The sequence below is a fragment of the Notothenia rossii genome, assembly GCF_949606895.1.
Source record: "Notothenia rossii genome assembly, chromosome: 5".
Taxonomy (NCBI): Eukaryota; Metazoa; Chordata; class Actinopteri; order Perciformes; family Nototheniidae; genus Notothenia; species Notothenia rossii.
Genome location: NC_136903.1, coordinates 2,936,024 through 2,962,331, shown reverse-complemented (window position 1 = coordinate 2,962,331; position 26,308 = coordinate 2,936,024). Strand labels below are relative to the sequence as shown.

Sequence of the window (26,308 nt, the reverse complement as noted above, 5' to 3'; positions counted from 1 at the left end):
CTACTTGTTTCAAAAATAAGTTTGATTGTGTAGGAGTCTATAAGACAGTGAGCCTACTTGATGTATTACCTCCTTTCAAAAATAAGTCTAAAATGTGGGTGATCTCACAAAATGCACTGCATATGGAACAGAGTGCTCCGTAAACCCACAGCCAGACACCAGTGTTGTGTATTAGTAGGAAGAGAACATTAATAAAGCACGGGACAGAGGATATGGGTACTAGTTTCTTTACTGTTACTCATGCTTAGCCACCACAGCATCAACTCCCGGGCATACACTTATTCTCTTAACATTGTATGTTACTGTGGTTACACTGTGCCCCCTATTGGCAGGAGTATATACAACCAGCAAGCGTAACGGCCCGTCCACACACAGGCATGAAAAAAATCTTGAAAAATCTTGGAGCTGGGCGTGCCTGAAAGCTTGGCGATTTTTTGCGAGCAACGCGACCAACAACCAATCACATGAATCTCCCGCCCCCGACATACAAAGCAATAGCAATGTTAAAACGAAGTAAACTGGATATAAACTCTCCAAACAGGCGAAAACCTACCAGTTTCACCCACTGTCTCTGCCACCTCCCTCCATGCCTGGTTCCTCCGGTTTGTATCCTGGTAAATAGTTGTGGTCGTAAAGAACCGGGTGATTTGCTACCGTAATTTCTCGTTTGGAATATGAGGAAATGAACTGCGGTCTGGCTCTCCCAGCTAGAACGCGGTTTGATTGGCTAGCGCTTGTACTGGCGGGATTTGCATAAACGGAATTTGATTGGCTGATGCCAGCTTCGAAAGCATCGTGAGCATCAAAAGTTGAACATTGCTAAACTTTTGATGCTCACGATGCTTGCAAAGCCATGCTCCGCTCCCCACAATGCAGTTCGGCGAAGATTAAAAATCTTCTACGTCACCCCATTCAAGTGAATGGGCGAAGCTTTGAAAGATTTTTTTCATGCCTGGGTGTGGACGGGCCGTAAGATGGGTCCTGATTTTTATTTTGGCTATATTGTTGGTCAGCTTGGGGAGGGTGTCTCTCTCGACTGTTTACAGCAGCCGCACTGGATTCTGAAAACCACAGAGCTTGCATCGTTTAAGCAAGCTCCGAAGATGTGTGCTTTAAGCTGGGCAATGACTATCAGTCATATACACCAAATGTTTACGGAACAAGATGGTCTTAAGCTAACCACTTAATGTTTGTCTCAAAGTGCATCAGATCTTTAAAATGGAAACTTTTCTTTAATTGTTCCTGTCATTTTTAAAACTGTGACACAAAGCCTGTTGCAGAACAAGTTATATAGCAAGTGAGGTATGAGAGGCAGATAATTAAGAGGGAGAGAGAACAAAGGGAAGAGGATATAGAGATGAATGAAAAGAGAGATGGTGTCTGTCGTGTGACATGTTACATGACATGTCACTTGTTAGACGCTTCTATCCAAAGCCACTTACATACTCAGTACTTTGGGCAATCCCCACAGGAGCAATTTGGGGTGAAGCGTCTCAGGGACACAACGACATGCTGACTGCAGTGGGGTTTGAACCTGTGACCCCCTGATCCGAACACCAACGCACAATCCACTGCACCTCACACCTTTACTTTAATGATTTAACTAAGCATTGACATTCATTTTCAGACAATTTGGGATCATTTTGCAGGTCCAGATTATAATGTTGATTTTTCAATTGATAATTTAACTCAGTTGAATCTGAAGACTAAGGCGCGTGGTGGAGACATGGTGAGGGTGCAATCCTTCTTGGTCCGAACAGTCAGGAAGCCATCAATGGAAAAGTGATAGTCAGATATATCCTGGTGCAGGTCTGTGCATAAGGTGCAGCCATGTTTTCATAGAGCACATTAAAGGGTGATGCCTCTGCTACTCTTAGACGGCTGAAGGGTTAAATTATGAAGCAGCAGATCAAAACTAGTTACATTAACGAATATTCAATTTAATGTTCAAAAAGACTATTTTGATTGACAGGTTACAGATACGATCAGTGGTTTAGGGGTGGGACTTTCTGGCACAGTACTTACTTTGTGTCTATCTGTAATTATTATTGCTGAGCAACAATAAAACAATTTAATCGCGATTAATCCCATTGTTATGTGCAAAACAAAAGTCGTGTATTGCAAACTTTTATTTTAAAAGTACTGCTATATTAAAAGTGCAATAACATTTGGTCTGCAAACAGTTCAAACAAATAAGGTACTTTTTAACAGTAGTATTCCCTTTAGACCAGTGGTTCCCAACCTGGGGGGTGAACTGCATTGTGGGGAGCGGAGAATGGCTTTGCAAGCATCGTGAGCATCAAAAGTTGAGCAATGTTCAACTTTTGACGCTCCCAATGCTTTCGAAGCAATCAAATCCCGTTTATACAAATCCCGCCAGTACAAGCGCGAGCCAATCAAACCGCGTGCAAGCTGGGAGAGCCGGACATTTCCTCATATTCCAAACGAGAAATTACGGTAGCAAATCACCCGGTTCTTTACGACCACAGCTATTTACCGGGATACAAACCGGAGGAACCAGGCATGGAGGGAGGTGGCAGAGACAGTGGGTGAAACTGGTAGGTTTTCACCTGTTTGGAGAGTTTATATCCAGTTTACTTCGTTTTAACATTGCTATTGCTTTGTATGTCGGGGGCGGGAGATTCATGTGATTGGTTGTTGGTCGCGTTGCTCGCAAAACATCCCCAAGCTTTCAGACACGCCCAGCTCCAAGATTTTTAAGATTTGTTTAAACTGCTGTGTGGACGGGCCGTAAGACTTTGACACGTACATTACATTTCATTTAGCTGACGCTTTTATCCAAAGAGACTTACAATTATTGATTACAGGGACGTTCTCCATGGACACACTAGTGGTGGTGTTCCTTGCGGGAATTGAACTGACAACCTTCCGATCTTCAGCCCACCTCACTATCCATTAGACCACCACTACCCCCACATACTGTTGATCTAATTTTTCGAATCATGTTTTCTGTTTGCAGTACGATGGGGAAGTGGAGGAAAATGTTGCAGATGTAGTTGTGATGAGAATCAAAGCTATTGATGAAGACCTTCGACACTCAGACAACTGGCTGACTGTCTTCCAAATCGTCAAAGGAAATGAGGATAACTTGTTTTCAATTGAGACGGACAAGGAAACCAACGAGGGCATCTTGAAGCTGATTAAGGTATTTATGTGACTTTAACACCATTGTACTTTATTTATCACCCTTACTGTAGCAAGTGTTGAGTGGTGCCCTAACATTTGCTTGCTGCATCGTATTTGTTCTTGTCCTTTCACTCAATTGCTTTTTCCTCTACAATCCGGTCCAAACAGGCTGTGGATTATGAAGATGTCCAGAATCTTGAGCTTGGCCTGATCATTACAAATGTAGCTCCTTTTGTGAGGGGTGCTGCTATATTAATGGATGTGGGGGTCAATATTGGAGAGGGTAATCCTATGGGTACTGGAGCGGGTGCTGGAGGAGGTGGAGGCGGAGGTGGAGGTGGAGGCGGAGGCGGAGGCGGAGGTGGAGGCGGAGGTGGAGGCGGAGGTGGAGGTGGAGGCGGAGGTGAAGGTGGAGGTGAAGGTGGAGGTGAAGGTGACGGTGAAGGAGAAGGTGAAGGAGAAGGTAAAGGTGGAGGTGAAGGTGGAGGTGACGGTGGAGGTGACGGTGATGGTGGAGGTGGAGGCGGGGCTGGACCTGGACTTAAGCCAGATGTTGAGGTTGGGCCTGGAGTGGGTGTCGGTATTAAGCCAGGTGTCAAACCAGGAACAAAGCCTGAGCCAAAGAGCTATCCCATTAAGATAGCAGTGAAAAACGTTCCAGAGGATCCAGCATTCATTCCAACCACCAAGAATGTTCCTGTATCAGAAGATCCAAATGAAGCACCTGAAGATGGAGTGATCGCAGTGTTTGCTGCTGTCGATCCAGACACAGGGCTACCAGCTGAAAATGTCAAGTAAGTCATGCTGCAGGAAACATTACTTTAACCACTCATTTACCATGTTCACCATCTTAGTTTAGCAATTTCCCCATGCTAACATTTGAGTTATTTGCTTTACAATCACCCAATTAACATTTTGACTTGGTGATGATGACCCAGTCATTTTCAAACCATACCACTCAAAACGAAACCTATCAAATTAATGGTGGCGTTATACGATAAGTAAGGAGATGACCACATCAATGCTTAGTTCGGAACAAAGACTTGCATAATAACGTGTTGAAATTTGCAGCAGCTTGCAATTCTTATGTTCTGCACTGCAGCTTTCTGAAACATTAAACACGCTAATGCGACAAGAAAAGAAACTTCAGTTTTTCTGTAGCTGGATATCATTTGTTCCATCAAGACAAATTGTTGAAGTGAATATCCTTTTCCTCTGCCATTCCTACGGCTCAGAGGTTCTATTTGACTTCCCTATGTCCTTAGTTTAGCTAGTTGTCTCCTAGCTTTAGCTTCATACTTACACACATAATTCTCATCAATAAAGTAATTACGTGTTTTTCCCCAAATGTTGAAAGTATTACTTTAACCAAATTCTTCTTCTCCTTCTTTGGTTTACTGTATATTACTTATGTTAATGTTTTTGGGTTTTTTCCTACTTATTTTTTTCCTAGTTATGCCAAAGCCCTTGATCCAGAAAACTGGTTTACCATCGATGAAAAAACCGCTGAGATTAAACTCAACAGGGTACCAGACAGAGAGTCACCTTTTGTGGTGAATGGTACCTACATTGCCAAGATTCTGGCGATCACAGATGGTAATCCCCTATTTACTTCATAATCGTGTTGGCTTCTTGATTCATTTCTGTTTGAATAGGCGCTGTCTTTCCGTACTGAAGGACTCTCAATAACTCAACTAAACAGACCTCCATAACAAATACTGCAGACACTATTAATATAAATATGGAATTATACTAGGACGTCAATGCCTTGTTTTTTTATGCTGCTGCAACGCAAACATTTCCCAATTTGGGATCAATAAAGTACTTCTTATTTTATATTATAATATGCTGTTATGCACTCCAGTCTTTGTGCTGTTGGATTTACTAAACTGTTGTCATCCTCAGACAGGCCATCAAAGACCGCCACAGGAACAATAGCCATTCAAGTCCTTGACTCCAACGACCACTGTCCCACTCTGACCACCACCCACAGCACCCAGTGCACTGATGAGACAACTGTCTATGTTACTGCATTTGATGAGGATGTTGATCCCAACGGAGCTCCATTCACATTCAGAGTCATACCTGATGGGACACGAGGGAGCTGGGACGTGGAAGTCGTCAATCGTAAGAAAAAGTGGTTGGAGGCAGAAGAAAAAAACGGATACAAACGATTCTCTTTCTATTAGCATTATTTGTGGTTATATTCTTTTAGTATCACTAAACTGTAATAATACTGAGGTTACAAGCTAAAGTAATAATGATAATACTATGTTTTTTGACAGTGCTTTTTCCTTTGTTGTCAACAGAGACGAGTGCCGCGCTTCACTCTAATGATCCACTCTGGCCTGGCTTATATGAGGTTCAGGTGGAGGTGTTGGATGCTCAAGGTCTGTCTTGCCCATCCAATGAAATTTTTACCTTGGACGTTTGTACCTGTGAGGAGACAAAAGACTGCAAGATAAAGGAAGCCACATCAGAAACTACTTCAACCGAGCTCTCTGCCCCAGCTATCAGCCTCCTGCTATCGGCAATGTGCTTATTGGCGTGTAAGTTGATCTTTAAAAAATACCTACAGTACACCTTATTAGGGATTATTACGGATGGGTCGATAACACTATTTAATGTCTGATACCTTTAACATAAGTGCCTTCTTAATCAAAAAACAATCCAATAGTCCTTTATTTCTCAAACTAAGTGCAGTGCTAGTTTTTAAGCAAGCTAGTAAATGTATTCAGGCCCGGACTGGCCATCGGGAGGACCGGGAGGTTTCCCGATTCCACGGTTGCGAGGCTCCACTAGCGCGAGGGTTTAGATAGTTAACTTAGTCTAAGTTCTCAGTGGGTCCCAAACGGTTTGGTCACCATTTATTTAAACACATATTTCCATTTGAGGGGGGAGTGATTAGTAAAATATGCATAAATAAAAAGAAAAAATGTTGAATAGGTGAAAAAAGGTAAGATACACTTTTAAAACTTGTTGAGAGCTAAAGGGGAGAGGAGGGAGACAGGAGAGGCTGATTCAGGAGCACAGACACACTCACAACTATAAATGAACCAAAAATAAATAAATAAACAAGTTTCAGTGTTTTTTCATATTGGAAATGGTATGTTATTGGTTATGGCCATGATTTTATGTTTATTGAAATGTAGACAGTTCTGTTTCATAGGTGTTCCCATAGATCTAGTCTCTTTATATCACCCTCAAAGTGCACCAGATTGATGCATTTAACTCCAAAATATAAAAACAAATCTTACCAGGGGAGCATGCCCCCGGACCCCCCCGAGAGGATTTGAGGTCCACCCCCACTTAAAACATGTTCACATGTTCCCAAACACATTTGCACATTAAAAAAAATAGTAACCCCTGTCCATATGTTTATTATTGGGTAGCAGATTTAAACTATAGGGCTATCACTATGGGCAACACCGCTGTAAATATTCACAAATAAATCCAGCAAAATGGCACAGAAAAAACTGGTCGTGGCCTGGCTGGGTTTGATTCCTGGCCGGACTTACTGACAGTGTAATTTATATACAAGGGGGCATACATTCATCAGTGGTGGTGTGATGTTTTGGACTGAATAACATAATTGAATAAGTGCCCCAAATAAGTATGGCTTAAAAAATGATATGAGAGTTACTCCCAATTCACAACTCTCTGTTTTTAGATTTATTCTTAACACTCTTGTATGAATAACATTCTAATATTAAATACTCTGTGTCTCTTGAAGTATAAAAAAAAACCTTTGAGCTCAACTGAACTTGGCTTAACATTGAACTGAATGTTGTGCTTCTCTCTGCAGTTATTCCTCTTCTCATGCTGTTCTGTCAGTGTGGAGCAGAACTTTTTCCAGACAGTTTTCTTGACATGCCATGGGAGACCAAAGAACAACTCATATCTTACCACACTGAAGGCAAAGGCGAGGATAAGGTTGGCTTGCAATGTTGTTGTTCTTTATTGGGAAGAAAAGTATACATTAACTTCTTATTTTTAGTTTATCAATACAGAGAATCAGACAATATCCTAATATTATTGAAAATGAACGTCTGTATAGAGATCAAGTGGCAATATTGGTGAAAGAAAGCAGTGTAGTGGGTCAATGGGATATAAGATCAGTTACTCGTGTTACCACAGGGACAAACAGGAAGGTTTAACCCTGTCTCATATTGCTAAACCTATATTCTAGACCCTCCAGAAAAACGCGGGCTAAAATCCTTGATTATGCGATTAAACATTAAACATGCGGGGTTTTTATCTGATTTTATGCGGTGAAATTGCGGGAAGTTGCGAAATATGCGGAAAGTTGCGAAATATGCTAAATATGCGGGGGAAAAGAATTTAAAAAAAATTAAATATTGAGCTGTCTTATTTATTCTCTCTCACACACAACCTGCCACTAACGTTAAACCCCTTTACTATTCAATTAAACACATTCAATGTTTATTTATTGTAAAAGCAATTGGGCTTTTTTAATCTCACACACACACACACACACACACACACACACACACACACACACACACACACACACACACACACACACACACACACACACACACACACACACACACACACACACACACACACACACACACACACACACACGCACACGCACACGCACACACACACACACTTCTCCGCCTCATTCTGTTTTCATTTACTCGTTCGTTATCTGACCAGCTTCAATCTTGTAGGCTACTCACTTCGTTTCTTGTAGCCCTCTAAAGGGTTTTGGATGTTGATCCCTCGGTGAACGTGAGTTGTTTGGCTTTCTTGTCCGCAGCAGCAGAAAGCATTTTCGAATGTTTGAATGAATCGAAGTGGGTCGTCCCCGTCGATTTTCTCTTATGCTCCAACGAACAGTTGCACGGGGTGCAGAATAGTTTCCCCCCACTTTTTGCCCGGTCTTTAGTAGAAATGTTCGTCGGTAAATGAGATGGATTAGATTTTTTCATCTTGGTGTTTTCTCTATCGTGTGAGCTCCACACGTTCACTCTATACAGTGTTGTTTACATTCTGTGATGCGCGAGCTGATGACGTCACGTCAAGACGAGTTAACTTTTTTTTTTTCTCAACTTTGTGTGGAAAAATGCGGGGATTATGCGGCCTTTTGATAAATATGCGGCCTTTTAAATATCTGCGCCATTTTGCTGATTATGCGGTAAATTCTGCGATCGCAGAATCGTGTTTTTCTGGAGGGTCTACTATATGCGTTTCTGAGATAACATTGTCATTCTCCTGTTCTTTTTTCAGGAAGTGCCACTCCATAGTAGACCTCTATCCTTGGGTCCCCAAAAGACATTTGGGACAGCACAAGGATCAAATTCCAAAGGCACTATTACAAATACTATAAAAAATAACCAGACAGTCCATTATGAATTTTTGGAAAGGTCTCGGGACACCAGGCAAAGTTGGATGGAGGTCGACAACAACGCTCACAGGGATTTTGGCTATGATTATGGCAGTGCAACAATCAGCATAAACCCACTACAACACACGACAGCTCTCTATGAGGATTTAGCCTTACCTGACGCTTTCCTGAATGATTACTACTCACAGGTACGTTGCCTTGCATTCAGCTGTTTTTTTCTTTTACAAGATTTCCCCTTTGAAGAAATGTTCCGAAATTATTGACACCAGTGTCTGTGCTATTCCTTTACCCTAAACAGAAAGCGATGTGTGCTTTGCCTGCGAAGGACTGTTCTTTGGAGTATCATTTTGAGGGCCAGGGATCCTCTGCTGGATCTGTGGGCCACTGCAGCCTCCTGGAAAGTAACAACGACCTGCAATTCCTCGATGACCTTGGCCCAAGGTTCAAGACTCTGTCCGATATCTGCTCCCCTCCTAAACCAACACCCGAACCTTCCCTGACACACAAAACAGTAGGTGCTGTCCAAACCACAGTAAATAAGGTTGAACCTGTTGTTATGCCCAAAGTTGAGCGAAGTGTTGAAACAGATCATACTGATGTCAAGAAAGAGACAGTCGTGTCATCTACTAACATCTCCAAATCATCAGTCAATACTGTAAGCACTGCCCATCAATCCATGACACTTCCTAACTCTAAGGTTACTAACATCAGTCATTCCACCACTCTGCCCCATCAAGCTCATCATTCCACCACTCTGCCCCATCAAGCTCGTACAGTTTTCATACAGCTGCAGCCAGTTTATTACGCCACCAACCCTGTACTACAGCCCATGCACTATGTAGTTCAACCACAGCTACAGAACACGGTTATGCTAGCAGAGGGGTCCCATGGAGCTAATTTTCCAGGCTTGTATGTAGCCGGTGGGCCCCAAGGCTCTCCTCCTGGGCTAGTGACTCAGGGCATTGAGGGCCCAAAAAGCCCTGCCAGTCCAGTTAGCCCCACCTTCTTTCTACCTGGTAGTCCAGGAGTGTCTACAGGCTCAGTCCCTGCAAAGGGTCGGAAAATGATAGGGCCAAATCCCGATGGTAAATCCATGTTAGTTAAAGATAAGAGTAGACCAGTTGACCCAGGCTCGTCTCAGGGCAATTTGCCCAGAGGTGCAAATCCTGGTAAAAGAGGGGTTGGGCAGCCAGGAGTGATGGGGTTAGTGCCGGTAACAGCTTGTGGAATTGATGTTGGGAAACCAGGAATGGAAATGGCACATGTGATGACAGTGAAACCAGAAGTGAGACAGGTTGGAATGTGGCAACCTGGGATGACTCAAGTTGGCATTAGGCAGGTCAGTACAAACCAGTACCAAGAAACTACGCAGTTGCAGCAAACAGCAGATACCAGTGGTATTCTAAAAGAATCAGGAATGAATTCACCAAAGGAAGACAAGACTACAACAGTTGTAAATACCATCATTTCAGCTGAAACCCATCCATCAAACGAAGAGGTGTTGATAGAAAATCAGTTGAAGGATCCAGTTCAGAACATGAATTATGAAATGGTTGAGGAAAAGCATGATGTCCCCTACATATCAATGCCTCTCGAGACAACACTTGAAGATGAGGATCCTGGTAGGATGGTCCAAACTGCATTTGAAGACAAATTGGGTATCCAAGAATGTCCTACACAAACATCAGAAACAGCTCCAACAAACAAATGTACAGATAATGTAAGTCAAACCACAGAACCCGATGTCCCACAACAAAACTCAGTGGAATCAGAACCGCAGGAAAATCATGTTCCTGCTGAAGGTTTTTTGGAGGAAAACATATCTCTGGTCAATCAAATGTCGACCACAGAAGTGTGCCAACCTGGATCCGATGTCATTGATTTAGTTGATACAGGCACAGAGAGTATAGAGATATCAACCATTCCTCAAGGAGAGGGATCCACATCTACTTTGGAACACATCAACATTGTAGACGATCAAATACAAGATTGAATAATGTATTTTATTATGTAAAGCTTAAATATGTTAAAGACTGTGTTAAAACTCTGTATGCCATAGTCATGTATCGTATAGTTTAACGCTTTAGCAATATAAACAGGATGTATAACAGAAATCCTTACATGGGTACCTATGTAGCAAAGTACTCACTTCCTCTTTCAGAGTGAACTTCTTACGCACTTCCTCTTTCGGAGTGAATTTTCTACGCACTTCCTCTTTCGAGGAGATGAACATCTGTTATGCACTTCCTTGCGGGAGGTGAACATTTAACCACAGCAACAAAGAACGACACCTCTAACGCACCTTGCACGCAAAGGATGTGACAAACCACGCGACAGGCCACGTGAAAGAAGAGGATATAAGGAGACTGAAGAACATTGGAAATCAGTTCCTCTTGAACTCAGTTCTTCTTGGAAAAGACTGAACCAACTGGCCAACGCTAATTAGTAGTACGGCAAGATGGATCAGCAGACCTAGCAGTTCCTCTTGAACTCAGCAACTCTTGTTCATTATTATTAATGTTATTAATGTTATACGTTATATTATTGGTGTTATAACTTGTGAAACTTTAAATAAAACTACCTGTTCGCACTTGTGAGAGGAAACTAAAGTTCATGTAGCGCTTCTGATTATCACTGGATAAGTGACAAATCAGACGGAAATGTAACCTGTTCCCACATAGCTTGAGTCCTGAGTCCAGATTGATTCCAGCGTCCTGTTCCTTGGGTGAGGATCGATCCCTGACGGAATACTGCAGCCTCCAGAGCAGAGGTCGCGTTAACCGAATTTCTTTTTTTTTTTTTAACAATGACGGACAAATCTGAAAGCAGTCCGTCATTTTGACAGATTAGAACCAACTCGGAACAGCGCCAAAGTTTCCCCGCAGCGAGGCTCCGGTGTTATCCATGGCTTTTCATAAATACATTAAAAATAGCAGTGTTTTTATAGCAACTGATTGCATCCGCCCTGCTGCGCCAGTCAACAGAGCGTGCGTGTGACATATTTAGTAGCAGGATGTGAACTGAAAAATAGGGCTCCCCCGAAAGCAAATGGGTAATTCGAACACTGATCACAAAGGTATCAACTGTAGCTGTGAACATGACAGGATGTGTGATTACCTAGAAGAGCATCAGGACTGTTTGAGGCATATGATAGCTATGTGATTAACATGATGATTCAGCCTCTATGGAGAGAGACATATGACAAGCATGAGGCTTGTTTGAGACGAGCGAGACCTGCGCAGACCTGCGCAATTTCGATCAACGTCTTGCTCGTGCGTTGCATGATGGTTAGTCATTTTGTCCGACTTGCTCTGGAGGCTCGCTCACATGAGACGTTGAAATCTCGCGGGACAAAGACGCCCGCAGCCTTGAGAGCGAGGCGCCGCAGTTCCTCTCCACGAGCTGCGGAGGCGAAATGCTTGATGGGAAACGACTCGCTGGTATCTCGAGCTGAGCGCTCATTGGTGGTTTGTACCCCGTGCTGCTGATGAAACTCTCCAATTGGCTCAGCAAAAGTTTGTTGTTGTTTTGTGTCAGTTTTACGTCGCCACTTCCATTCACATTTTTCATCATTGTTCCACAATGTTTATCATCATGAAATTAATGTCTATGTTATACTATACTTGCACTGCTTACCGTTTTCATACTTTATATATCTTAGCATATTCATACACACTGTTCATACTGCTCACAGGCTGCTGTGTATATCTAGTGTATTCATACCCCTCACTGTTTATTCATCATTCAATTAATTCTATCTTTTATTCTGTAGATTGTGTACATTACTTTTCAATTTACTGCTTGTTGCACTCCTGGTTAGAAGCTAAACTGCATTTCGTTGTTTCAGTACCTGTAATCAGTGCAATAACAATACATTTGAATCTAATCTTGAGCAGGAACAAATGTATTTACTTAGTACATATCTGACATTAACGATTAAACACATGTGTGCATTCTTTATAAATGCAAACCGAGTCAAGCCGACTCCGGAGGTGGCGGTATGCACCTTAAAGTAGTTTGCAATCCGCCAAAAAACCGAGAGAAGAAGAAGAAAAAGGCGAAGAAGTAGAAGAAGAAGAAGAAGCCGACTCGGAGCTGTCTGACTTCAGGCGAGCTTTTTGAGACCTCCCCCGGCTGCGATCGGCTATTCTCGTCTACTTTCGAGGCGAGCCGCAGCTCTCTCAAACAAGCCTATGATCATTTCTGACGTGGAGCTAATCTGAACTAAACATTTACCGTAATACTAATATTCATTTGTAGCAGAAGTGTGTTATTCATTTTTGAGGAATTGTTCGTGTTTGGCTTAATCAGTTTTTGGTCATTCTGTGTTTTACTTCCATACATCATTATCACATGTTGTGTTCATGTGGCTGTCATGTGTAAATGTGTGTTTGACTGTAAGTGTGTGTGGATCCTATGAAAAGATAAAAGGTAAACATGACTCACGATCTGACTGATGAGCTGCGAGGCCTCGGTCTGCCCGCTGACCGGCAGCAGAGTCAAACCCAGGTCCAACACAACAAACTTCTGCACGGCGGAGAAGTTCTGCTCACTGAGCCGCGTCTTCTCCACCAGCACCAGCTCCTGGAAACTGCTGCTGGTCTATACAACAAGAGGGACGCATATCACTGTAGTGTTCTTTCAGTCAAAAGTAGACCAGGAAGTTTCTCGTAAAGTAATAACAGTATTTATTAAAGCAATGATATAGTATGTTTTACAAGGGAACACAGCTGAGGTTCAGCTGAAATTCAATGTCCACAGTCCACTTAGCGCGGTTTGCTGTCTGCGGTAGAATGAATGAGAGAGAGCGTATTCCTCTAAAACATCCTGTTGTGGCAATCCAGCACTCACAACAGGAAAGAATGAAACAGAGAGGAATCAATAAAACACAAACACAGAAATAGTTGAAATCAATCATTATTATTTAGTAGCGCACCACCAAACAACAATGGGGAAACATTACCTGCTCTCAAGCAATCATGCAGCAATGCTCCCACGAATACAAGAAACACAGGGCAGATATACGTTTTCAAAATGACACACAAACATGTTCCCTAAACATGTTTAACGCACACACATAGTCAGGTCTCCTAAACTTGGACATGTTCTAGATGTCGAAAGGTCATCATCTCATGACGTCTTTAGGAGTCTTGCAGGATATGAATTATCCAATTAACAAAGACTTAACTGTTTGCACATGAACGCACATACATTTCTTCCTTACATTAACTAACACTTAACTGTATTATAGATATGATAATAATTGCATTTCCTCTGAGCTTGGCGTCAGCTCACTTAACGTAATAATTAGCAAAGAGACGATTCTCTGGAAACTGTAATTCAATAACATAGCTACACTGAACAAAAATATAAATGCAACACTTTTGTTTTTGCTCCCATTTTTCATGAGATGAACTCAAAGATCTAAAATATTTTCTATACACAAAATTACCATTTCTCTCAAATATTGTTCACAAATCTGAACAAATCTGTGATAGTGAGCACTTCTCCTTTGCCAAGATAATCCATCCCACCTCACAGGTGTGGCATATCAAGATGCTGATTAGACAGCATGATTATTGCACAGGTGTGCCTTAGGGTGGCCACGATAAAAGGCCACTCTGAAACGTGCAGCTTTGCTTTATTGGGGGGCGTCTTGGGGGGTCCGAACCCTAACATGTCACCCATTGAGCATGTTTGGGATGCTCTGGATCGGCGTATACGACAGCGTGTTCCAGTTCCTGCCAATACCCAGCAACTTCGCACAGCCATTGAAGAGGAGTGGACCAACATTCCACAGGCCACAATCAACAACCTGATCAACTCTATGCCAAGGAGATGGGTGACATGTTAGGGTTAGGGTTAGGGTTTAACCCTAGGGTTTTCGGACCCCCCCAGACCCCCCAAATAAAGCAAAACTGCACTTTTCAGAGTGGCCTTTTATTGTGGCCAGCCTAAGGCACACCTGTGCAATAATCATGCTGTCTAATCAGCATCTTGATATGCCACACCTGTGAGGTGGGATGGATTATTTCGGCAAAGGAGAAGTGCTCACTATCACAGATTTTTCAGATTTGTGAACAATATTTGAGAGAAATTGTTACTTTTTGTATGTAGAAAATGTTTTATATCTTTGAGTTCATCTCATGAAAAATGGGAGCAAAAACAAAAGTGTTGAATTTATATTTTTGTTCAGTGTAGTTACTATGACTAGGTCCAAGATTGATATAACAATGCTTATTTATATCATATAGTAGTCTTCATCTATTGGTTGGCGTCGATGGGGGCGGGTCTTCTTCTGAAGTCCTCTGATGACGTGGCGATGGCGCATCTATTACGATATTTTATTAAACAATTCTTATAGTGTTTGTTGGTCATTAAACACATTATATTAGTAGTAATGCAGCGTCAATGAGTGAGAGTTTGAGACGGTGTGTTCAGTATGCAACGCCACACGTCATATATCCAGTCTCTGATCGTGTTACGTTATTATGAGAGTGCTCTCATACTTGTTTGAATCTGAAATTGTATATATTTATATAAATATATATATAAATATATGTGTGTGTGTGTGTGTGTGTGTGTGTGTGTGTGTGTGTGTGTGTGTGTCCGCATCTGTAGCCTGTTATTGTCTCATTATACCGCACTGTGAATGAATTACAAGTAAATATATAAGTCGTCATGAACACAGTTGTTGCTGCTGTGCCTCCTGTCATCATTAACGGACGATTTAAAGACCAATCAGAGGAGAGGAGTTCTCATTTCTCTAACCGCCTGCTGCTTCCCCTCCTCTCTCCACGGTTCCCCTCCTCAACTCTTCCGCTCGCATCTCCTGTGGGCGGGACTAAGACACGAGGATAGGAGTCGAGGAGGGGAATTAGAGAAATGACAAAAGGCCTGAGTAAGCAGACATTGTTGTGCAGCTCTCGCTTTCCTCCACTAGATGTCAATGCTGGCCTTTCCAACACAAAGAGCTTTAACCCACTTGTTGTGCAATAAAAGAGGACCTGAGATTTGACTCGACTAGAGAGGACCCTTTGAAGATAAACTATTAAGGTGTTAAGTCCTACTTGATAAAGCACAATGCAAAGTGTAAAGACAATGACAGGCATGATTTGAATATTTAATCTTCCATAATTTGCATTTGAAGGACTTGCTCTCAGATATATGCACAGCAGTAGATATAATAAAAAAGAACAGATTCACCATGAATTCATGACAGCCCTGTGGGTGTTATAACAAACTGCAGCCTGATGCATGCTTCTTATAAATGACTGTATGACCAGACTGATACTTAAGATTAAGATTAAGATAGAGCTTTATTGTCTTCCTTAGGAGAAATTTGTCTTGGGGATCGAGATAATACACATAAAACATTCAGGTCAATCAGTCATAGATACAGAACAGAGATCACATATCACATGGCAAAGAAACAAACAAGAAACATACAGGTACAGCACTTTCCCTATCGCACATACATAATCAAATTGCACTTTCCCTATCGCACATAACTAATCAAATTGCACTTTCCCTATTGCATTCATACTGTCATTAGTTTCAGTCTGAATGCATGTCCTGCCTGACTCGTCATGCTGCTTCCTTGATGGCTCCCACAGGATTGTTGACATCCCCGTGGATTCATCTTCTTATTACAGAAACATGCATTTCTAAACATTCGGTCTACCTACGCTGTAAAATGTATTATCTTTTTGATTTACATACGGCATCTATTGCACGTCTGTCCGTCCTGGGAGAGGGATCCCTCCTCTGTTGCTCTCCCTGAGGTTTCTCCCATGAGGGTGTCGTTATCTCATACTGATATTCTGCACAAACTGTGCTGTTGTATTTACGGTATAGTGTTACTGTAAGGTCATTATTATATGTACAGCACTTTGGCTTGACCAAAAATCGTTTTAAAAAATGTGCTATATAAATAAAACCTGATTTGATTTGATGAGTTAAAGAAACTCTTAATCACCTATACTTATATCCACACATTAAGAAATTACAAATCCTGCATAGACATTAATTCATTACTCTGATTAAACAAACATTGGATTTTCCAGTAGTGAAAAGTGATTAAGGGTTACTCAATCTGATTAATGAAAACAAGTTATTTGAAAGAAGAATTTTACTTTAATAATTGTGAAAACTCAAAAATCACAGAGAAGCCTGAATGTGGCCCGGAGAAAAAAGGTTTCCATCTTTGCTTTTATACATTTGTATCAGTAAATAGGATTACAGTAGGGAAAGCAGTAGAAATGGGACATTACATGTAGGAGAAACAGTGAGTTGGTTAGGGTCTGTGGGGATGTAGAGGGACTGTAAAGGGAGCGCTGTAGCCCATTTATCAAAACACACAGGATGCTCTTATTATCTTCCTCTGACCTCTTTTCTCATGTCTGTTTTTAATTGTTTTTGTCTGGATGCTGTTTACTTCAAGCAAAGAAGAAGAATAGATTACAAGTAAACCTCTTGTTACAAAGCTGTGTTAATGTCCTCCCCAGAGAGTGACACACCCTCATTCACAGAGCTACACTGAGAGGAAGAGCAACACTGAAACAGGAGAGCTTCAACTTCACAGAAACGAAAGTGAAACTTAGTGAGAGCAGAGCTGCAGTCCAGAAAGCGTCTCTGTTAGTCTGAAGAAACAACTGAATCCAGCAGCTTCTTCTCAACAACACAGCAGAACCTCAGCAAACACTGGTGAGTGCACTACAGAGACACTACGCCTCACTAAACACGAGACGAAGAACAGGAACAGCCAGGCGTGCTAACAGCTAACTAGCCTAGCTCAGATTGTTTGGGAGGTCTCTTTTGTGTAGTTTCTAAAGGCACGAAATTTAGATTGTACAACTTATTGAACTGTTATACACTTTGGTTAGCAGCCGTTAACTTATAACCCTTTCTTTCTCAACTTCTCTGTAGTTACTGCTGTCTGTCTTTGAAAAGCTGATCATATTTCCTTTGTTTCAACATCCGGTGTTCCGGATTAACTGGTTTTGCGATCAACTGGTTTACAGAGGTGGGGGGCGTGGCCTTCGACTGAAATACACATTTCGATCGCTTCTTCTGTCGTTTACATACATCTTTTGGTATATTTGGCTCGGTAGGAAGATGTTGATGCACATTCAGTACCAGTTTGTGAGGTTGTGGTTACGATGGCGATATCCGGGCGCGAGCAGCAAGGACGACAAAAAGAAAAACGAGTTGAATGGGGATGTCTGTTCAAAACATTTCGAGCTCGAATAAATCATTTAAACCAGCTATTGTTGCCAGACTTATCACTGGATATCGTTCGTAATGTGATACCAAGTCCACCTGAGACCTGTGTATACCTTCAGACAGCCTCCAAGTGAAGCGTACGTTGTTTACTCACAGTTTGAAAGCAGCGTGGAGAAGTCTTCAGCTGTGGTAAGCTGTGATCCCCTCAGGGGAAAATGGGATCCGCCCAGGTTAAAGTGTGTTTCGACTTCTGTGGCTATCTACCAGCGATCATGTTTAATATGCAAGACGACACACACAAGTATCCCTTATAAAAACAGTATTCTGCAGCACTCATCCAGATAAGATGTGACTGTTAACTCGTTTTGCAAAGATAGCAGCAGAAAATATCATTGCTGCATGTGCAGGGATATTTAGACTTTAAAAGGCTGATGGGTCATTAATGTTGGTCTCGGCAAACAATATTAGGAATCCTCTATTCAAACTTAATATTCAGTGTCCATCGACATGAAAATAACAAAAAAGGTCATGCTGGACTCAAACCCGAGCCCCAAAATGAGTGCGCCACGAATCAATACGACGTCATAGTCATAGTCGTTTCACTGTGAGGTGTTATACAATTGTACTGTAGCCTACTCTGGAGAGTTTTTTAAGGTAACAAAGGTAAAAAATAAACAGCATGATGGGATGGGCAGTACCAAATATGTAAAGCACTTTTTTGTTAATTTATGATTTGCTGCATATGAAGAATAAAACAAAAGTCCTCTGTCATACCATATTGAAGTATCATTATTTAGCATCGTGTTGAATCGCATCGTATCGCCCCGTATCGTATCGAACTGTATCGTAACAGGGATGAATCGTATCGTATCGCATCGCCTGGTGTTTCAAATGTATCGTTAATGTATCGTATCGTGGCAACGTATCGAGAAGCACATGGCATCGGCCTCAGTGACATGCGTAGACATTAATTCATTACTCTGATTAAACAAACATTGGATTTTCCAGTAGTGAAAAGTGATTAAGGGTTACTCTATCTGATTAATGAAAGCAAGTTATTTGAAAGAAGAATTTTAAATAAATAGGATTAAAGTAGGGAAAGCAGTAGAAATGGGACATTACATGTAGGAGAAACAGTGAGTTGGTTAGGGTCTGTGGGGATGTAGAGGGACTGTAAAGCCATTTCTCAAAACACACAGGATGCTCTTATTATCTTCCTCTGACCTCTTTTCTCATGTCTGTTTGTAATTGTTTTTGTTTGGTTGCTGTTTACTTCAAGCAAAGAAGAAGAATAGACTCAAAGTAAACCTCCTCTTGTTTCAAAGCTGTGTTAATGTCCTCCCCAGAGAGTGGCACACCCTCACTCACAGAGCTACACTGAGAGGAAGAGCAACACTGAAACAGCGTCTCTGTTTCTCTGAAGAAACACTCAACTGCATCCAGCAGCTTCTTCCCAACAACACAGCAGAACCTCTACAAACACTGGTGAGTGCACTACAGCGACATCACTTACTAAATATTTAGTCACAGTTAGATTAAAATCTGAATCTGACTGTATTATATCAATTTCACCATATAAAGAATATTATACTATAGACATTTGTCAGGTTAATAGCAACAGCCCTAAGCGTCCTTTATACAGCTGATAACGTTTACTGTTTTTTAACAACTAGTATTAACCTCAGTGATGCTCAGCAAGGAGGTCTCACTCCTCTGTTCAAATATGGCAAAATCCCCCAAAATGAATAGAGCTTGTTTGGTCTACACCAGGGATGGGCAACTTGGATGGTGGTGGGGGCCACATAATGTATGTACTGGCCACAAGGGGGCCGCAGATTCACTTGGAACCAGAGTCCTGAAAGTGAAATAAATAAATGAAACCCAAAAAAAGTGATTCGCGCTTGGTATTTTTCTACGTTTTTTTCCGGGTTCGGTTCTGGGTAAAACAAAGATGATGCGGGTCGAGTCGCAGGTGTTGCACAATAAATATATTAAAATAATTTAGTTTAATGTTTAAATCCTCAGACCTCTCCCCCGCGGGACCGCGCATAATCATAACCTCTGCAGCTTATCAATCTGCTGCTGAGCGCGCCACATTCGAAATGGCTGAGGTGAAGCTCTCTAGCGGAGAATACAGCATTTTCAATAACACTTCCTGAAGAGCGAAAGCCAACGTCTGGGAGGCTTTTGGTGTCATCCTAGATGGAGAGAAAAACCAACATCCCAGGCTTTTTGAGACAAATATGCAACTGCGTGTGTTAATAATTGCACGTTTTCACTGCTCATATATATGCGGGTTCCGGTCGGGTTGCGGATCTTGTGCCGATGGGTCGGGTCGGGTTGCGCAACTAATTGGCAATATGTGCGGGTAGCGGGGCGGGTTCGGTATTGCGGGGCGGGAGCTGGTCTTGAAAATCAGACCCGTGCAGGACTCTGCTTGGAACACACACACACACAAATTCCATGTATTGTATGTAATTATTAACAAATATACTAAGTCTGACATCTTCATTGACATTTTACAATCTTTCAGGGAACATCCTCCAAGAAGCTCACTAAACAAATTCACAGAAATGTTATTTAATTTTTACAAGTGGCATATTTGTATTGAACGGGTTATTTAACAATGGAATAAAACTATTTGTAAACTATTGGAAAGCACGGAAAATGTGTGTGCATTGAGATTAACCATTAAGATGGCATTACTTACCCAGACATTAGTTGTCTAACTTGAACCTAAGACACCTGCCTGTTTCTGCTGACACACAATAAGGGGAATGTCAATACAGACACCTGTCAACCCGCACTCGGCTGTTCCTCAGCGCTGTTCCCCCTCCCTCCCGCTGAATTTATTAATGAAAATGTATATATATTTATGTATATATAGTAATCATAGATAACACGGCAGGGTCCATGACAGTTTGCTTTCATCTGATTTGAAATAAACAAACTTTTAAGCTTGTAACGGCATAATTACAAGCGGTAACTTAAATTCCCGGCGGGCATAACAACAGCTGGTGTTTCTTGTGAGTGTTTCCCCGGGAAACAAACACAATACACAAAAACGTTTCACAGATTATTTATATTATTTTGCGGTATTTGGCTGCTGAACGAAATCATGTACGCAGCTCGCGACGTAACTAGGAGTCTAGTGGACGGTATCAGTACTACAAGTAAATTAAAAAAACTAGTAAGTTATTTTTATTTTTTTTAATTAATTACGTTGTTTATAAATTATGCCCCCGGGCCTCGATTTGCCCATCCCTGGTCTACACCATCTGAACTGCACATTTGAGCCATCTTTAACCCCCTGGTAGATAGAGCTGATTCATGCTAATAACATAGCTTATGCTAATTGTGCATTGTGCACAAAAAGTTAGCATCCTGCAGTCTCTATGTGCTGGGGAACTTTACTATACATTTCTAACATTAAACGTTGGGCTTGTTAACATGTTCACGTTTGTAAAAGGACACAAATAGACATGGCAAATAGACAATATGTAATTAAGTTGTGTTTCTTCACACGTTTTGTCCTCAGAGTTTAGACATGTCTGCTGCCAGCTGTCTGCTGACTGAAGATCTCTTTCTGTGCTCCATCTGTCTGGATCTGTTCACTGATCCGGTCAGCACACCATGTGGACACAACTTCTTTAAAGCCTTTTTTTCTCTCTTGATCCTCTTTAGTCTTTATAGTGCTTAACATTGGTCTGTACTACTGTCATATTGACCTCTGAAATGTCCCATTTGACCAATCAGAATCAAGCATTCAACTAAAGGCCCTGACACACCAAACTGACACCAAAGAACACGTCCCGACGGACCCGACTGTTGTGTCGCCTCACGTCTCCTGTGTCTTGGTCAAAAAGTTGCACTGGAACACACCGCAAAGACTTCAGCAGACGGCCAAGAAGCACATACGCACTGCGCATGCGTGATTGCCAATAACTCTCCTTACCAGAAGGCGGCGGAAGTGTGTATTCGTCATTCAAAAGAGGCAACAACCGGAAGACAGACCGCGTAATATATACAAACAACAAATAGCAAATAGCCAACAAATCCAAAGACGCATCGTTAATGGTGACATGGAACAGGGACAACTCACAGTGATCATGGGAAGTCCTGCACAGATCTCAAAACCGTGACACCCGTCAGTCTGCTCTCCATATCCTCTGCACCATTTGTTCCTGTGACTTACTGATGTGAGCCTGAGGGATAAGTGGAGAAGAGTTCTCAGGACAAAATAAGGACGGAGCATGTTGCCAAGCTTTACCTGGAGATGCTTGCAGCCGGATTATCATTAAGGAGTGGAGCTTTTGCATCTCACAGTTGAGGAAGATCAGTAACAGAGGAACCCAGACTCATGAGGAGCCTGACAAAGGTCTACTGGACTTTACGTCATTGAAAAAGAAGAGATGCCAGGTAGGACAGAAGAATGAAAGAGGAGATTAAGACGAGACAGACTAGAGAAGATAAAGTGAAGGCTAAACTAAGGCAAACAGTTTGATAGATGGAATGAGTAGTAGAGAGGCAGGCAGAAATACAATACTACCATCAAAGAAAAGCCAGAAGAAGATACCGCTCCACGAGAGTAAATGTCTAGAAGTATCCAGAGAATAGGTGATTTCAGGTTTTTAAGATCAGCAAAAAACCGTATTCGTGATGTTCATGAACTTCCGTCGTATTCACAAGTGCCAGTTCGTGCAGCTGCTGACCGCATGCATGGTGCTGTGTGTGGTGATGGTCAGCTGGGAGGAGCTGGACCACCATGTGGTCAGCAGCATGAGATCCTACACGTACCGCTACCTGGTCAACAACTACGACTTCCTCAACTCTAACTTCAACATCACCTCCAACCGTCACAGAAAGGATGGTTCTACTAACGAGTTGGTGACCTACCCGTACCTCATCAACCGTCCAGGGAAATGTGCAAGGGGAGATGGGAAAAGCGGGGATGACGTCCTCCTGCTTCTGTTTGTGAAATCATCGCCAGAGAACTTTGAGCGGCGCCAGGCCATCAGGGACACGTGGGGGAACGAGAGCTTTGTTTGGTCCGAACTGGGAGCCACCGTGCGGATGGTGTTCGCCCTCGGTGTGGACGCAAAGCGGAGTTCCTGGGTGCAGAGAGCACTGATACAGGAGGACCAGACCTACGGAGACCTGATCCAGCAGGACTTTTTGGATACCTTCCATAACCTCACAGCCAAACTGATCACGCAGTTCCACTGGGTCCACGACTACTGCCCTCAGGCACGCTTCCTCATGTCTGCAGATGACGACATCTTCGTCCACATGCCCAATTTGGTGAAGTACCTAAGGCAGCTTCTGAGGAATAAATCAGGGGTCAAAGACTTTTGGGTGGGGCATGTACATAGAGGAGCCCCTCCAGTTCGCCGCAAAGAAAGCAAATACCACATCCCCTATGATCTGTACCCCTGGCCTTCCTACCCGGACTACACGGCTGGAGCGGGGTACGTGGTTTCAGGAGACGTGGCCGCTAAGATCTACAAGGCCACTCAGGTGCTGAACTCCTCCATTTACATTGATGACGTCTTCATGGGGATTTGTGCCAAAGTCATGGGGGTGTCTCCCCAGGAGCATGTGTACTTTTCAGGTGAGGGCAAGGCTCTGTATCACCCCTGCATCTATGACCACATGATCACATCGCACGGTCACGACACAGACGTTCGGTCACTGTGGCAGGCAGCTACAGACCCTGCAGTGTACGGCAAGTCCAGAGGATTTATGGGTAATCTGTACTGCACAGCGGTGAGGGCAATGATGCTGTGTCGGCCATATTACCAGAACTCTTACTCCTGTATGGCTGCTTTTACATAAATGATCCTCAGGTAACGCAAGGACTGCTTAATGCTAAATGTTTGCAGACAAAGAAATGACGGAACTTTACTCAAACAGTCTGCCATGCTGTTTTTCTTTAATGTGATATGTAAGTGTTTACTTGGCTAACTTGCCACACACAGCTTGAGTCAAGCAGCACAGGGATGAACTATGCCAATATTTTAACAGTGTCAGTGCAGTGCCTTTTCAGTGGGGCAAGATATAGCAAATGTGTGCCTTTTTGTGTTTATTCTTTCTTCTTAACAGCGTTAAGAAAAAAATAAAATGTGCCTATAACTGTCAGCTGCAGCCCTAGCATTATTATTGGTTTAACTACTAACAGTATATATTTAAAACATTTTAAAATGACCATCTTGAACAGCTGCAACAGTAAAATACTTCTAGGCAGATTGTGGAGGATAATGGGAGAATGAAGCCAACCTCACGTATGAAAGGCTACATGTCAATAGAGGGGCAGAAACCCTCTTGCAAATTTACATTTCAATCTTGAACAATGAACAGCGGTAGACAGTGTCGCAGAAAGGAAGAAAATGGATCAATGTATTTTATTATATAAAGCTTGAATATGCAAAAAACTGTGTTAAAACTCTGAATGCCATAGTCATGTATCGTATAGTTTAACGCTTTAGCAATATAAACAGGATGTATAACAACAATCCTTAAAAACATAGGAACTCATAAAGACCTGTACTACGCACTTACTCTTTCGAGGAGGTTAACTTTCTAAGCACTTCCCCTTTCGAGGAAAACATCATGTTATACATGTTATGTATTTCCTTGCGGGAAGTGAACATTTAACCACAGCAACGAAGAAGGACACCTCTAACGCACCAGCTTGCACGCAAAGCATGTGACAAACCACGTGTCAAACCATGTGACAAGCCGCGGGAAAGAAGAGGATAAAAGAAGACTGAAGAACACAAAATCTCAGATATAATATGTATTCGAGCAAAACACATTCCTTTTTTTATTGATGTGTGGTGTTATAACTTGTGAAACTTTAATAAAACTACCTGTTCACATTTGTGAGAGGAAACTAAAGATCATGTAGCCCTTCTGATTACTACTGGATAAGTGACAAATCAGACGGCAATGTAACCTGTTCCCACATAGCTTGAGTCGTGAGTCCAGTTTTGATTCTAGCATCCTGTTCCTTGGGTGAGGATCGATCCCTGACGGAGTCTTGCAGAGACACCAGAGAGAACAATAGGTAAGTCGCACCTAAGATAACTCTGTTGCAGAATTCTATGTCATATTGGAGGTCGCAAAAAAAAACCAAAAAAAAAAACCGATGGACTGTCCACTCCAAGTAGGGAATGAGTCCTTACCCCAAGTGAAGGACTTCAAGTATCTCGGGGTCTTGTTCTCGAGTGAGGGAACAATGGAGCGTGAGATGGGCCGGAGAATCGGAGCGGTACTGCAGTCGCTTTACCGCACCGTTGTGACGAAAAGGGAGCTGAGCCAGAAGGCAAAGCTCTCTGTCTACAAGGCCATTTTCGTTCCTACCCTCACCTATGGTCATGAAGGATGGGTCATGACCGAAAGAACGAGATCGCGGATACAAGCGGCCGAGATGGGTTTTCTCCGCAGGGTGGCTGGCGTCTCCCTTAGGGATAAGGTGAGAAGTTCAGTCATCCGGGAGGGACTCTGAGTTGAACCACTCCTCCTTCGCGTCGAAAGGAGCCAGTTGAGGTGGTTCTCGCACCTAGTAAGGATGCTACCTGGGCGCCTCCCTAGGGAGGTGTCAGGCACGTCCAGCTGAGAGGAGACCGAGGGGTGGACCTAGGACCAGGTGGAGGGATTATATCTCTTCGCTGGCCTGGGAGCGCCTTGGGACCCCCCAGTCAGAGCTGGTTGGTGTGGCCAGGGAAAGGAACGTTTGGGGCTCTCTGCTGGAACTGCTACCCCCGAGACCTGACCACGGATAAGCGGGAGAAGATGGATATTGAAGGTCGCCATGATCGATTGATCTGAAATACGGCAGCAGTGCTTTACGGGTATTGAATCGGTATTAGACGTCGTGGGTGCGGGTCTTGAAAATCAGACCCGTGCAGGACTCTGCCTCACTATCACCACAATTAAACACATCCAGAAGAATGTCATGCAAAGCTGCCTGCCTGCCTGCCTTCGATTCTCTCTGAACTGCCTGATCTTTTTAATGTTTAATGTCAATCATTTGTGTAGATAGCATGAAGTACAAAAGATTGCCGATGCTAATGTAGCGTAGCGTTAGCATTTCTCCCCCGGGCTTAAATGGTATATTATAGAATGATCACACCGGTGTGACAGTACTCTTCAAAGGGTTCACGAAATATGACTACTACTCTTACTGTTTAACATTTTGGGTTACTTAATGTTACTTCATGTTAAGGCTAATAAAAATGACAAGGCTAAGCCGGCTGTAATGCTAACTACACTCTCTGAGAGGGATGGGTACTCGTGTCCCACAAGCAGCCAAAATATATCCAGACGTAGTTCCCCGTGCTTCAGTTTCAGGGAGCGGTCCATAGATAGCTCTGCGAGTTCATCCTGAGCTCTGCTGTTTAAACTTGTGGCTGATATTAATGTTATCTTAGACTTCTTTTGTACTGCTGTTCCATCATGTTCTGTCATCCCTGCCTGTGTTGTTGAGGGCTGGGGTGCTTCTTTATTTATTGTCACTACGTAACAATCCATCTTGAAATTATTGGGCGCGAGGATAAAAAG

General features: G+C 42.6%; 2 protein-coding genes across 10 annotated transcripts in view; both read left to right on the top strand.

Annotated features, from left to right (window-relative positions):
- Positions 1-11,111, top strand: part of LOC307040124 (desmoglein-2.1-like) — a 44,134-nt gene extending 33,023 nt beyond the window's left edge. For all 4 annotated transcript variants that reach the window (XM_079682694.1, XM_079682692.1, XM_079682693.1 and 1 more), the window contains 8 exons: positions 2,981-3,166; positions 3,316-3,941; positions 4,601-4,743; positions 5,053-5,274; positions 5,457-5,696; positions 6,953-7,080; positions 8,404-8,709; positions 8,820-11,111. In XM_079682694.1, coding sequence (XP_079538820.1) covers positions 2,981-3,166; positions 3,316-3,941; positions 4,601-4,743; positions 5,053-5,274; positions 5,457-5,696; positions 6,953-7,080; positions 8,404-8,709; positions 8,820-10,514 — 3,546 coding nt within the window. In that variant the 3' untranslated portion in view covers positions 10,515-11,111. The remainder of the gene's footprint in view (positions 1-2,980; positions 3,167-3,315; positions 3,942-4,600; positions 4,744-5,052; positions 5,275-5,456; positions 5,697-6,952; positions 7,081-8,403; positions 8,710-8,819) is intronic.
- A 5,732-nt stretch (positions 11,112-16,843) lies between these two features.
- Positions 16,844-24,643, top strand: LOC307040143 (lactosylceramide 1,3-N-acetyl-beta-D-glucosaminyltransferase A-like). 6 transcript variants are annotated; one of them, XM_079682727.1, is made up of 4 exons: positions 16,844-17,227; positions 19,093-19,231; positions 21,285-21,368; positions 21,503-24,643. In XM_079682727.1, the coding sequence occupies exon 4, from the start codon at positions 22,406-22,408 to the stop codon at positions 23,579-23,581; it is 1,176 nt and encodes a 391-aa protein (XP_079538853.1). In that variant the 5' UTR covers positions 16,844-17,227; positions 19,093-19,231; positions 21,285-21,368; positions 21,503-22,405; the 3' UTR covers positions 23,582-24,643. The 6 variants fall into 6 exon arrangements, with proteins under 6 accessions (XP_079538853.1, XP_079538852.1, XP_079538851.1 ...); XM_079682726.1 differs by lacking the exon at positions 21,285-21,368; XM_079682725.1 differs by having other exon boundaries at positions 21,285-24,643.
- The last annotated feature ends 1,665 nt before the right edge of the window (positions 24,644-26,308 follow it).

What these genes read in the sequence shown, in the direction of transcription:
- LOC307040143 (XM_079682730.1), top strand. Translation starts at nt 22,406, where the DNA reads ATGTTCATGAACTTCCGTCGTATTCACAAGTGCCAGTTCGTGCAGCTG.